Source organism: Cynocephalus volans, chromosome 12 (genome assembly GCF_027409185.1).
Source record: "Cynocephalus volans isolate mCynVol1 chromosome 12, mCynVol1.pri, whole genome shotgun sequence".
Classification (NCBI taxonomy): domain Eukaryota; kingdom Metazoa; phylum Chordata; class Mammalia; order Dermoptera; family Cynocephalidae; genus Cynocephalus; species Cynocephalus volans.
Genome location: NC_084471.1, coordinates 26,965,942 through 26,981,158, shown reverse-complemented (window position 1 = coordinate 26,981,158; position 15,217 = coordinate 26,965,942). Strand labels below are relative to the sequence as shown.

Sequence of the window (15,217 nt, the reverse complement as noted above, 5' to 3'; positions counted from 1 at the left end):
GTTGACTAAATTGAATGCTGTCATGTCCCATCCTATTTTTGTTTACCTACTCAAGTGGAGGAGCTATGGGGGAAAGGTTGATATTTTTTGACATGATTCCTGAAGAGATCCTGAGGACCAGGAGTGACCAGAGGCTCTTCTGCAGATGGGAAAGACATCATTTAGTGTGGAGGCAGGTCACCAGCACAAGCTTAGGGAATAGAGGGCGGACAGATTTCTGAAACCTCTTTCCCTAAAGACATATGGCCACTTTGCTTTTGTTTATGGAATAATCTGTAGTTTCCTCTGTAGCATTTAAAATTGTAGGATAATACTTAACATATTAAAGAATACAATGGAATCTTTTCATCCTCAGAAACTATTGACTTCTGTTCTTTTTACTGTAAAACTGAAATAGACTGATAAATTATGCAGCTTGAACAGTTATTGTTGAATTATTCTGCATACCATTACATAAATGGTAAATTCCAACTTTGAAATTACTGTGTCATTTCCTCAAATGATATACGCTGATATAAATGAGGCTGCAGTGCCATCTGGTGGCTGAGCTGAATAACTGTGTATTTTTCTTAGTACCTGAAACATGCTCTTGCTGGGCCCATATTTTGCATATGGATATAATTGGGTTTTTCAATGTTGTTTTTATTTATTTTTTCTTCTGTGAAGAGAATAGGCCTGCTGCATCCCATCAATTTTTTATTTTTTAAATTAATAGAAATAATTATTTCTAGCTTTTAGTGGTAAGAAAAAAAATGCTACAAATTGAGTCATTTTTTGGAAATGGCTTTTCATCTTTAAACTTGAAAGACAGATTTTCAGAACCTTAAGTGGTTTTTGGCAAGCTTCTGCCCTTTGTCAAGGCTGCTTTACAGAGTGGAAAAAACGCTGCACTTGGGAGTTCAAAGACCTGAATTCCAGCCCCAGCTTTTAGAAGCAGATTAGCCTCTCAGAGTCAGGTTATGTTACTTTGAAGGTCCCTTGTGGCACAAAAATCTGCGATTTTCTTTAATTCTAACTCTAAAGACAAACCCAAATATAATGTGAACAACTGTTATCTGAAGCTATTTTTATTTTGAAATGTGAAATCTCTAATACCAGGAGTCCTGAGGGGTTTTGGAAAGAAAGGCATGTGAATTTAAAGGGGGGATTTATACATGTCTTCATCCCATGCTCCCCCAAACCACAACAATCCAAATGCAAAAATCCAAAATAAGATTTGACAGCAACAAATGTGAGAACAACTGAAGAGTTTTTGATGACTTAATTTCCTGCCAGTTCACAGTGAGGCAAGGTTGGCAAACACCAATGATGACAGCAATGAAAGCAAAAACAGCAGTAAAGCAATCTCAGCTGAGTTAGTAGAGGTGTAGTGTGCAGACCAGGGGCTGAGAGTTTTCACTGTACTGTGATCTAATCATACGCTCTAAAGGGACATTGGCAATGTGGAGCCAAGCTACAGAACACCCACCGTGGCGGAGAAGGGCAGGGCAGTTCTGTGAGGTACTGAAGTATTCAGGGATATTTATCCAGGAGAGAGAGCTGGGGGAGAGAACAGGATGGAGAGGTATTTTCAGATTCCTGGAAGGCTGTACTTTGGAAATAAGTTTTGGATTGTTTTGTGTTGTTCTGGAAGGTATAACTAGGGCCAATGTACTGGAGGTATACCAAGGTGGATTTCATTCTAGAGTATGGAAGTATTTTTTATGTTTAAAATTGTCTTTTGTTGCCAGATGTTATTTATGTTCCCTGTTACCGAAGGTTGAAACTTGGGGAGGGAAGTTGCAGGGCATCAGGTTGTGATGCTGGTGATGTTGTTGGGGATGAAATTTAGATTGACTTCCAGCCCTTTGATATCCTATGATTGCTTAAAGTATTTCCATATTTAGCACCATGAACTGAAACTTTTTAATGAAGGTCAGTCAGTCAGTCAGTCAACAAATATGAGTATTTATTGCATGTCTACTCTATGGCAAATAAAGTTCTAGGTGCAGGGGAACAAGACAGACAAGTTCCCTTTCCTAGGTGAACTACGTTCGAGTGAAATGAGCTTACATTCCAGTGGATAGCAAAGAATACTACAATTCTGTGTCAAACACTGATCTACTTCCAACAGTCTCTTTTCCTCTGGATTCAAAACTGACTAGACAGTGGAGAATTCTGGCCTTTCAGCCTTCTTCTTTCTCTTAGATTTCTGCTGAGCTGCTTGTGCACATGTTGTATACACTGTCATGGAAGGCTCCAAAAATGGTGATATGGTCTGAATGTTACCAGTGTTTTATCTATTTTTGCTGTTAAATGCTATGTCAATCTGGTGGGTTGGCTTTATGTATATAAAGCTCCTGAACCTTTGGGTGATTTGCTTTTTCAGTGTGGGCTTGACTACTACAGACATGTTTTTCCTTAATTATTTCCTCAATTATTGAAGGCCTAATTTTTTATGGGAGGAAGGACTTTGTTGTCCAAATATATTATTATATTCTTGAGAATCTAGAATACTTGTTAGCTCTCCTGTGGTTGGTTCTGCTGACTTTAGGACTGTCTATTGAATTCATTTAGTAACACACGGGAATATCTGCTGTGTACCTGGCACTGTTCTAGGTGCTGGTGATAAATGAATGAATAAGTCATTGTTCTTATTTTCACTAGACTGTGAAAAGAAATCACGGTCTAGTTTTGGAATCACACATGTGAGCATATTAATGCAATTGGGTGTGACATATAATTTATATGTATATACAAATACATGTGGATAATATATGTATACACGTAACACAATTATAGTAGAGACAGAAATAAGGCCATGGTCATTTTTATCTAGGGACATTAGAAAAGTTTCCTTTCTCAGCAACTAGTTCTCTTCCTCCTGCTCCTCCTGCTCCTCCTCCACCTATTTATTTCTGCTCCCTCCCCCTCCTTCTTTTTCTCCATTGTCATTACCAGAGCTAACACTTACTGTGTGCCAGTCACTGTTCTAAGTATTTAACCTGTGTTAACTAATTTAATCCTCAAACAATCCTGTAAGATAGTTACAGTTACCTCTGTTACGCAGATGAAGACCCTGAGGCACGTGGAGTTTAAGTAAATGTTCAAGGTAACACTGCTAGCAGTGAGGGTAGTGTTTCAGTTTAGTCTCACAGGGCAGGTGAAGGTAGAGACCTCAGAGTGAGCAGATGCACATATTTGGAACAGTGAGATGTTTTGTGGAATGGAAAGCATCTTGGACCAGCTTTAAGTGCAAGGTCAAGAGTAATAGGGAAGGAAAAGTAGGGCCTAGATCATAAAGGGCCTTTGCACGGCCTAGTGAAGGGCTTGTACTTTGTCATTATAGGCAATAGGGAGCCATTGAAGTGTTTCAAGCACAAGAGAGACACAACCCAATTTACATTACACCAAGGTAACTCTGGTGGAGGTGAGGAGAGTATATAAGGAAGAAGGGAGGTGGTAAAACAAAGGACAGGGAGACAAGGGAGGGAGTTTCCCAATAGCCCAGGGAGACATGGGAGGACCTACCTAGTTAAAACTGATATATCCATGGATAAAATTGAGAATGTGAGATTCTGAGATATTTAAGTCACAGATTCTTATTTTCACTCCACTAATATTCCTTATAATAATATGTGGAGCACAGACCAAGTTTCCTCTTCTTATATTAAATCAAGTGAAAGGCAATATAATCTAATTACCCTTTGAGCTTTTGGAATATTTTTGAAGAAAGCATAAAGATTGAAAAAGTTAATGGCAGGAGATATATACATACATACATACATATATATATATTCAAATAGTGTTTCCCAGTATAGGGTTTATGGGAAAAATATGTCAAAAAAGAATTGTCAGTAGATTTGAGGAGAAAAGTTATTTAGCTAGAATAGCACAAGAGGTTACATATATTCCTGCAGACAGACCAATATCAGTGGTGATCTTTTCTCTACTGTTTTGTTTCAAATTTTACTTTGGGAATAATTACACTGGTAATAGCACCATTTATGGAGTGCTTACAGTGTGCCAGACACTGTCCTAGCAGGTCATGTGCATTGTCTCTTTCTTCATAGCAGCACTACTGTGATGTGATAAAATACCCATTTATAAATGAGAGAATTGAAGTCTGGAGAGGTAGAAAGATACAGCCACCACTAAGTGGTAAAAATGGGACTGAAACCCAGTTTTATTTAATTCCAATCTTGGATGGTTTCAACTATGCATCACAGGCCCCAGGCTGTAACCCTTTTCCATTTTTTCCTACCTTCCTATGCTTGTTTATTTTCAGAATAATACACTGGTTCCAGGCCAACTAATAATGATTATATTCTTGGATTTAGTTCTGAGACTACCATTGGCACTTGATACGTATTAATAAAAACTAGCTGGAAACTTCGGGAACTAAGAAGGAAGACATTCTAAAATGGCTATTTTGAGATTTTAAGTTCTCTAAATTATTCTTGTACTTTTTAAATGCTTGGTTTTTTTTTTTTGACTCATTGTTTATGGTATTTTTGGTTTAGGTAGTCAGCAACTTGCGCTCACAACTTACAATTTGATGATATCAAATACAATCATCATTATTAGCTTAAAATGAAAATCAACTCAGTGTGCCCTTTGTGTCTCAGGCCTTAGAATATCTCCTGTGGGCCAGCATCTGTATGGAATCCTCGGTCCCGCTGCTGTCCGTCAGGTACCTGACATGGAGAGCCACTCTTTACACGGCCGTTTGCCAGTGTTACTATGACTGCCAAGCTGGGATTCACGGAGAGGTAGGTATATTACCTTTTAATTCTGAAGTTTCCAATATTTTAAACTGCAGCTTATCCAAGCATTTTCTTCTTTAGAGGCCTGCAAGAGAAAAAAAACCAAAAACCAAAACCAAAAGACCACCAAAGAATTGAAATGAAGCAAAGACCAAAATCAAAGCTTTATTTGCAGAAATTTGCTTGGCTTTTTCATTCTGTTGCCTCTTGCTTTACTTTCTGCTCTCTCCTTTATTCTCTATTAACTTTCACCTACTTTGCTCCCCTTCTGGATAAAATTTGTGGCATCTTTCTTTGCTCACTTTATTCTCATATGCAAGCCACCCTCCTTCCCCGTTTAGTTCTGTATTCCATATCACCTACTATACAATTATGCTTTTTCTCTGCTTCCAGCCTCCGTTTAATAATTCTATTTCTTGTTTTTCCTCCTTTCATGTACATCTTTAAACTGAATTCTTGAAATAAAACTTAACTGGTCAGGGCTTCTATTGGCCTGTACAGTACCTCTCTGTAAATTAGAAAAGGCATCCTCTCTACAGTACATGGTACCTGGCTTGGTCTGTGGGTAGGGCCTTGGTGACAGTTAGAAATAGGCATCCTTTTCTTTGGGCCAACACATCCCTGCACCAGGGTGCACAGTTTGGTAAGTGGAATGCAGGCTGGATTTCAGCTCTCACTCAACCCTTTGGCTGGAGATCCTGTGTAGGACAGCCTTTGTAGCTGCACAAATACCTGTTTATGTCCTGTCTACAACCATGAATAAATGACTGGGCCAGTTAATAGTTCCCTTATGTTTAGTTTTTCCTGCCTGAACTAATTCTGAAGGGTTGGATGGTAGTGGCCTGTAGGCAGAGGAATAGCCTAACTTGACCCTTGTGGGATACTTTTGTAGCCCAGGATACATTCTAGAAATTACTCACCACATATGTATAGTTAACTTTAGTGTACTAGTGGTGACATCCTTTGTTCTATAGCTATTAAAATTATCAAGGAATGGAACATTTATGTAGTTTTGACCATTTGATTCCTATTGAGATTCTTCCTTATTGGAAATTTTAACCCTTTATGTATGTAATATTGTGGTTGGTCTAGAAGCATCTTCATTAAAAATTATAAATTACAAATGAAATATTTAAAAAATGGTAAAATAAATGACATGAACTCTTGTTATTGAACTCTTAATAACTTTTTTGGACACTTTTGTTATTATCTCTGGAGATTTATAATAATGTTGATATGATTAAATAGGCAAACCTGCCTTCTTCTTTCCTTTCCTCAGATATTTATTAAATACTTTCTGTATGCTGGGTATTGGAGATACAAAAATGAATAAGACCCTTTAAGGACCTCACAATTTAGTGGATAATGTGAACAGTCGAATAGATAACACAGCATATTATGGAAGGAAGGTTAGGATTTGAGAGGATGTATGAGGACGGTTTTGTGTGTGTGCATGCATGTGTGTGCGTGTGCGTGCATGCATGTGTGAGTGTGTGTATGCGTGCATGTGAGTGTGTGCACCTGTCCAGCATGCATGCAATACCAGCATATTAGTTTGTTTTCTGTTGCTTACAACAAGAATACCCAAAACTGGGTAACTTATAAAGAAATGAAATTTATTTCTGACATTTTCGGAGGCTGGGAAGTCCATGGTCCAGGATGTGTATCTTGCGAGGGCCTTCTTCTGGGTGGGGACTCTCCGCAGGGTCCTGTGGTGACACAGGCAATTACATGGTGAGGATCTCATGAGCAAGAGAGCTAACTTCATTGGTTAGAGAGCTAACCATATTGCTCTCCTTATAAATCCATCAGAAAAAAGCCCACGACAGCCCATTAAACCGTCAACCCACAATCCATGAATGGATCAATCTGTACATGAGGGCACGGTATTCATGATCCAATCACATCTTCTACCATCATATCGGGGATCAAGTTCCAACATGAGCTTGGGAGGGACATTCAAACCACAGCAGCCACAGAAGTGATAATCTGTATGAAGCTACTGTTTAATCCATATTTCAGCCTTTCTTGCTATTTAGAATTTCATAATTCATAAAGTGAGCATATCTGACAATTTATTAACTTTAAATTGGTGTTTATAGGAAACGATAGAACAGATAGCTATGGTGTAATAAGGAGGCAGCATCAGCTTAGAGTTTAATTTACAGATTAAATCAAATGTCTAGGGGAACAAAATATATTGTCTTCATACATTTTAGATCACCGTATTTTAACTTACTATGAATTAAATTTATTTTAATTGCTTATAGGCATTTGCTCGGCGTGCTTTGGCTAAAATTGAAGAGTTAAGGCAACTGGAATTAATGAGCTCCTCACAATCACTGGAAGAATCCATAAGATATTACAGAGAAGCCACAATAAAGGTATAACAATTTCATGAAATTAAAGAAATTAACTGCACTCTACAGTTGATTTAGTACTTAATATTAGTAGTTGAGAAGTGCATCCTATTGTTGCTTCATTTATAATTCCTCTTTTTGAGGCAGATAGCGGTGATGATCTTCAAAAGAGGAATATTTGAATCTAGAAGAAAAAGCAAAGCTTGGTTTAGACCCAAGATAAGAGTTAACCTAAGGGAAGTACAAACTGTAAGTCTAAAAATGTTTTCTCTATTTCAGACTCTTTTTGCAGTGTATTTGTGTTATATTCCTGTGTCTTTTAAGCCTATCCACTAATTATTAAATCCTGCCCCCAATTCTCTGCATCAATGGGCAAATAGAGAGAAGAATGTTTTCCTAATTTGGTCATGGCCTCACTTCATCCCTTTCTCAAAGCTTTTATGCCTTAGCACAATCCCAGTTTTGTAACTTTAAGGGACAACAGGCTGAAGAAGAGCCTGGGAAAGTTCAAATGAACAGGCTCTTGCAAATGAACAGGGCTCTGAGTTAGCTCAGGGCAGGCCTTTGTCTTTGACCACTTAGTGTTAATGTAGCAGGCTTTGAGGTTGGAGAGAGAGTAGGGGCTCTTTTTCTCATCAGTTTTAAGTTTCACTTTTGGGAGTGTTCAGGAACCAGGTTATACTGTAGCACCAAACAACCCTCATACCTCAGGTGGCTTAAAACAAACATTTATTTCATACATTGTTATTGTTATCAGGGGGCTCTGCTTATGAAAGCTGCTCAGGGACAGGCTTAGGGTCAGCCCTCGTTTCAAAAATTGATGGTCTTTCTGCCAGAGGGGATTACAGAGCTCTGGAGGGTCTCAGGGGGCAATGATGCTCCACATGGAAGTGACGTGAGTCTCTTCTCACATCATCACTAGTCTCATGGCCCCTCCCAGCCATAAGCACATTTGGCAAACAGCACTAAGAACTATCAGAGAGAAGGGAGTGGGACAAAGTTATGCCTTGTGGGGTCCTTTGCCTCCTTTCTTCCTCCTGCGCTTCAGAATCTGAATATCCCTCAAGGCCCTGTTCTTATCTCTTTGATGCTTTCCCTGACTCTCTTCTGTGAGCTTCTATGTAGGGACTAAAAATGAAAGCAAGGGGGAAGAAGATGAGCAGTTTCTGGCAGAAGAGTTGTAGAATCTCAGAACGGGGAAGGGATTTTGGAAATCATCTGGTTCAGCCCTTTTCCACTGCAGATGGGGAAGATAAAGCTCAGAGCATTTAAATTGCCGGCTCAAGCTCATAAAGTCAGCTGCTGGCAGAGCTGGAAACAGAACCCGCATCTCTAAGTCCAGTGCTTTCTCTAGTCCAATGACTGGTGCTACCTTTCTTCATTTCTTCTTACAACATTTAGGAATAATTCTTTTTTTTTCCTTTTATTTATTTATGTTTTATTGAAACATAATTGATTGTACATATCGGCGGCGTAAAGTGTTGACTGTCAATAACTGTGCAATATGTGATGCTCATATCAGGATAATTAGTATATTCAACATTGCATCCTTTTTTCTTTTAAATAAATCATGATATTTAAATAAAAATATTATTTGGACATGGTACCTTTCCACTGCTACTTAGTGTGACCATATTGACTGCTGAGCCCAGAGGTACATTTTATGTATCTCTTTTCAGTCATACCCCTTATTGACTGACAGCGTATAATTGGTAGAGGTGACAAGTTGCTGACTTATAGGAAATTGCTTGTATGAGCTGTTGAACTATGCGCATCTGGTATTGTTAAGTAGTAATGCTGTAGTCTTTGTAAGAGAGCACGGGACAATTTTTTTTTTTTCTCACCAGCATTTTTTTTCTCTGAGGAAACCAAATTTAAATGCTCAAAACTGCAAGATTGTCTTTACTTAGCATATTAGGACTTGACTTATAGTCATCCTGATAGCAAAATTGAATATTTTTCAAAGAAAAACATTTAAAATTCCAGATAAAGTTATATTAAAATCACATGTATTTCTTGTTTCCTCTAAGACAATTGTTGTATGAAAAGTTCTGGTAGTATATCTTTTTAGAAAAAAATCATAATTGTTTAGTGGGTACTTGTAACCAGAGAATAGTTAACATACCCTTTTTATAATGTTATACTATATTATCTTGATATATTTTACAGAATGTCCTGCTTTATATGTATGAAATAATTTTATTATGTTTCTACAAAATAAAGTTATTTCAGTATGCATTAAATCTATTTTTTAAAAAACATTTCTGGTTGGTAAGTCAGTTGTTAACTCACAGTAAATTATTTTGACTTTCAAAAGATTTTTTAAAGAAGTAAAGCTAAAATGACAAGCCAGAATAGGAAAATTAAATTCTGAACTACTAATTCAGAATCCTAATGATTGATCATTTAATGATTTATTCAGTAAATATTTTTTAAGTACCTACTATGTGAATAAGACAGATAAAGATTATATTCTTTAATCCGTGGAGGGGAGAAATTATATAATAAATAAATAAACAAAATAATTATAACTTCTCATAAGAATTCAGAAGGAAATAATAGTAGTGGTGGGGATTAAATGGGTTACATGTAAAGCCCTTAGAGCATTCCTGATATGTAGCAGGTCCTCAGTGAATATTAGCTGTCATTAGTATTTATTTTTCATCAATTCATTCAGTAGCAGTGTACTGAATAATGACTGTTGTTTTAAGTATAGTGAAATATAGAAGTACTAAGTTACATTCCTGGCGTTTTCAATGGCCTTGGAATAATGGGCAGGATTTGGCCAGACAGGGAGAAAAGGGGAAAAACATTCTAAATAAAGGACCAGAGCATGTTCATAGCTTGGAAGCCAGAATAGGTGAAGTTTGTTGAGAGACAGTGAGAAATAGAGCTTGACTGGGGAAGGCATGTTATGTTGAGGAATTAACATAATACATCGCATGGAATGGATGTCATAGAGATTCAGAGTCCCATACCTCCTGACATTTTAATTATGGTATAATATATCCTATGTAGTATATGTACCATAATTTGTTTAATATTTTTGTTACTATTATTTTAGTTGCTTCCAATTTTTTTGCTATTATAAATATCGATGTAATTCGTACCTTCAGGCATACTATATTTTTCTTTCTTTTATTGTCTGTCGATAAAATTCACTGTGTAGGATTGCTGAGTCAAAAGATAAAAATGTTTTTTTTTCTATGGATATATAGTGCCAAATTGATTTCCAAAGTGGGTACTCCTGTTTTCAAGGTGGCACCCTGCTTGTACCAATTTTTACCATAAGTTATTATTATTTGTTTAAACGGGTTTTTTTTGCTAATTTACTTTTCCTATTCTGGCTTGTCATTTTAGCTTTACTTCTTTGATTCAACTTTCTCTTATATTTGTGTTTACCTTTATATATATATATAAATATATATATATATTTATATATATATATATATATATATTTGTGTGTGTGTGTGTGTGTGTGTGTGAATTATCTGTCACTGTCTTTGACCATTTGTCTATTAGGGATTTTAATTTTAAAAATATATTTGAATGAGCTCATTGTTTTTACAGATATTAACATGATGCTTGTCATACTTGACAGCCCATTGTTTTTCTTATTGCTTTAACTTTAATCCTTTCTAATAAATATTTTTAATATTTATATTTTTAAATCTTTTACTTAGTATTCATCTACAGTTCTGATAAATAGTCTATTCCTCTTTTTACTAGTTTTTCTACGATATTTTTATAAATCATTTCACTCTTTAACCCATTTGGGTTTTACCATTTCATTTTGAATATTTCTAATTATTTGAAAGTTCATTATGCTATTTAAATATTCATTCTTAAAACTCTGTTTTAACCTGCAATAAAAATCTTAGAAGAAACTCTTGCCTCTGTAAGGAAAGAGAGAGCAGGGTATGAAGTTCAACTGGTGTTTAGGGAAAAATAATCCAAAGAAGCTTTATCCCTGCTTTTGTTTTTTTTGTCTTTCTGACTTTGCCCCAAGAAGAGAAAAAAAGCAAGGGAATCATGAGGAATATGGTGGGTATCTTTTAGCTAGATATTGATTCTAGACAGGCCGACTAGAGCTACCATTCTTATTTACTGGCAATCGAAATGTAGAGAATGGAGAGAGGACTTAAGTGTGGAGGAGAACCATCTGTAGGAGGTGAAGTCTTTCTGGGACAGTACAAAGCAGAGTCGCTAGGAACTCACACCAGGCTCTAACAGTCACTAGGTTATAGCATACAGCTGATCAATTCTTCCTTAGAGTTAAATACTACAAACTTAATTATTTATACTATAAAATATTATTTCAAATTTGGGTTTGAGGGCCTTCTGCATTAGTATTTCCTACACTGCTTATTAAAAATGTCCCACCCAGACCCGTGGAATCTCTGAAGATTTGGTCTTGAATCTAAAAAGTACCTCTGAGTGATTTATAGGCAACCATGGTTTTAATATCAATCCTTAAGGCTGCAATTAAGGTACCATAAAGCATATGGAGATTGATGCTGGCTTAATAAAAAGACCATCATAAACAGCCTTTTTATACTGCCTTGGAAACACAAACGTATAAAGAAATAGCAGAGTCTTTGAAATGGCAGCATGACATGAACTTTAATGGAATCTGGAATGATATCTCAAAAAATGAACACTGTAAGAACAGCCATCTCATTGTTAGACCAATTTTAGCATTAATTAAGCATTCCTTATTTTTCTTTGCCTTATAATATCTTTAAAAAATGGAATGAAAATTTTTTTATTCCAGTTGCCATGGCCACGTACCATCACAGAACGGCTGCTGGATGAGATGTTTGATAGCACTGCATCCCGGTTTTTGGCTGTCTTGGAAGCTCTTTCTGATTCAAATAGGCGAATACTGCAAACTGGACCTCTTGTTACAGATGAAGTGGAGCTTCGCGATGTTGTCTCAGAACTGTTTATGGCAGGAAAAGAACTTGTAATAAGTAAATATGACAATATTTTATGGTAGACATGAATAACAAAAATTTTAGACTTGTAGTTCACACAACATAAACTGATAAACAATTTATATCAGTCTTGAATTCAGCAACCTTGCTAATGTTGATTGATAGTTCAAATAATTTGTTAGTAGATTTTTTTTGTATTTTTTTTGTACAATCATCTGTGAATAATGACAATTATATCTTTTTAAAAAATTCTTAATCTTTTAATTTCTTTTTTCTTGCATTTCTTGACTTATACTGCACTAGATAGGGGTTCTAATAACACATGGAAAGGAAGTAAGTATGAAAGCAGACATCCTTGTCTCATTTTTGATCTCATATGGAAAGCTTTCAACATTTTACCATTTAATAAGGTATTTCCTAAAGGATTTTTGTAGATACCCTTTTTCAGATTAAGGAAGTTTTCTTTTGTACCTGGTTTGCTAAGAGGTTTTTTTTTTTTTTTAAATCTTGAAAAGTTGAATTTTATCAAAAGCTTTTTCAGGTTTTATTGAGATTGGCTGAATTGATCAAATGATTTTCTCTCTTATTTCTATAAATGTGGTGAATTACACTGACTGTTTATCTAACTTTTAGCCACCCTGTATTTTTTGAATAAAACTAATTTGAAGGTGAAGGTTAACCTTTCAATATATTGCTTGATTTGTTCAACCAACCCAATGGTCACTTTTCAGTCCTTTTCTTCCCTTACTCTCTGTAGTATTTGTTGCTGTTGACTACTCTTTCCTCTCTAAATACTCTCCTTTGCAGCCTTTTCTAACTCTGCCCTTCTCCTAAGTGTTGGTGTTCTTGACATTCTGTCCTAGGCAGCTATGCACTGTCCATGGCTGTTCTAACCATTTACTACAGACACATAATGATGACTCTAAAAGCTTTATCCCTATTTCAGATCTCTCTCCTGAGTTTCCAATCTACCTCTAGCTAATTCTTGCTAATTCTCTATGTTTGAGATCCCATGCTCCTTCTTCTGGGTATCCTTCCCTGACTGCCCTCCTGTCCCCAAATTGTGTCGGATGCCTTTCCTCTTTGTTCCCACAGCACCCTGTATTTGCCCACTAAGATTTCTTGTTTCTTCCACCAGAGTGTAAACTCTGTGAAGGCAGGGATTGTGTTCATTTCTTTTCCATTGTTTCCCTACTGCTTCGCAATGTCTGATAGCTAATATTTAGTCAATATTTCTTTGCATGAATGATATTCATACCTCTCTTTTTCCTTTTCTAGTTTCAAATACTGGTACAAATGGAATGCTTGATTTTCCAAAAACGCCTCTTCTGGAACTTATGATAGAAAGAAAAAATGTTATTTCTATAGATGCTGCTGTGAAATTTATAAAATTAGCTTTTACTTACGAGGAATGGAGTTTATTTGGATCTTTAGCTTGGCACCTTATTTGTTTTCTCCAGGTAATATACAAAAAACCATTAATTTGTTTTTGTTTTGTTAAAATGACATTGAATGTCTAATTAACTTGTGGGATATACTTCTCTAAGAGTCAGGATGATCCAGAGTCAAAGAAGGCAGAGAAGGATCTAACTCTTCTGATTGCGATAGAGCCATTAATCAACGTGAAGAAAAACAAAGGTTTGATCTTTCCTTTGGAAAACTATAAAGAAGGACAGTCAGATCAAATTTATTTAAAAAATAGTGCTTTTCATGGTGAGTATTTATTTGCCTCTTTGGAAAATTAGGATAGTTTTATCTGATAAAATGTGTTCTTTATAGGTGAGGTGAGAGCAAGAAAGTCCAAAGCAGAGGGAGCAGGAGGTTCAAAGGCCCTGTGGCAAGAGTGTGCTCGGTTATTGAGGGAATGGCAAGGGGTCATGTATGGCTGAGTGCACTGGTGGTAGTGGTGGAGTTTGGGAGTGTGGTAGGTGACAAGGTCAGAGAAGTAGGTGGGTGCCAGATAATGCAGTTCCTAGACTTTGTAAGGATGCTGGATTTTATTCTGAGTGACAGTTTTGAGTACAGGAGTGAGGCTCTACTTAGCTGCTGGCTTGTTGGGAAGAAGAAGAGGCCAGCAGGGCAATGAATCAAAGTGCAGAGTCATCAGTTCACTTTAGCAAGGAATATTTGGTAGTCTCCTCTCTCTTTCTCACATGCAGTGTTTGCCCTTCTAGGACTCTTCAAGTCTTAAAGTTGTTGTGTATGTAATTGAAAATCTGCAGCTTCTATTTTTTAGGCCAATGGGAATTATCTAATTCCATGTTTTTTTATGTTTTTCCATGTTCTTAAAGCATTGCATGGCTTCTCAGTTGCAATAAATAACTTATACCAAGTAATGATACTTTTTCTTCTAGTGATTTCTGAATAGATATTTTTATTATTTTTCTTTCAACTGTCATTTTTGTATGTATTTTAATATTGTAAGCCTCTTCAATTTCTTTTTAGATATAGTTGGTATACATATTATGGGTTATGGATAATAGTAATCATTACTACTATTTTAATTGGATTAGAGTCATTTAGATGAGTTTTCATATAGAAACATTTAGATTGTCTCATTGACATGATATTGACAAGATATCATTTGTCATATTTGTAGAAATTCTGTGTTTCTTTGCCTTTTTATTTATTTGTTTATTTATTTAAAAAATGTTAATTGACACATTGTAATTATACATGCTTATGGGGTACAATCGGATGTTTTGATACATATATATGTTGTATAATAATCCGGTTAGGGCAGTTAATGTATCAGTCACCTCATGAATTGATCATTTCTTCGTGGAGAAATTCTGTGCCTTTTCTGTTTGAAATTTTGTAATTGGTTTTTTTTTTGGTTTTATTTTTCTCTACTTTATAAATTTAGATACTTGTGTGAGGACCTATGGATATTCAGAAGATATTTTCCATTTGGCAGCAACCTTGTCTGACTGTGTCTGCAATTCTCCTCAGGTGAAATAGCTATTTTGCACCATTTTGAATCGTGTAGAAGGAGGTTATCATGCCTAGTTAAAGGCCAGATTTAAAATATCATGGGAATTTCACCTTTCTAAAATTCTATATTGTTTAATCATTGAAATACAGGATTGAATTAGGTCCTGACTTGTCATTTCAAGTTTCTTTTTATTATTGTTGTCATTTTTGGTGTCAGTCTGTTCCTTTTCTGGAAATTTCC

At 36.0% G+C, this 15,217-nt stretch overlaps 1 protein-coding gene across 1 annotated transcript in view; it reads left to right on the top strand.

The window, feature by feature from the left end:
- The window catches only part of CFAP54 (cilia and flagella associated protein 54), a 302,389-nt gene that overhangs the window by 18,653 nt on the left and 268,519 nt on the right, over positions 1–15,217 (top strand). The window contains exons 6-12 of the mRNA XM_063115642.1: positions 4,608–4,751; positions 7,016–7,129; positions 7,253–7,354; positions 11,880–12,078; positions 13,321–13,502; positions 13,590–13,755; positions 14,909–14,994. Of these exons, the coding sequence (XP_062971712.1) occupies positions 4,608–4,751; positions 7,016–7,129; positions 7,253–7,354; positions 11,880–12,078; positions 13,321–13,502; positions 13,590–13,755; positions 14,909–14,994 (993 nt within the window). The remainder of the gene's footprint in view (positions 1–4,607; positions 4,752–7,015; positions 7,130–7,252; positions 7,355–11,879; positions 12,079–13,320; positions 13,503–13,589; positions 13,756–14,908; positions 14,995–15,217) is intronic.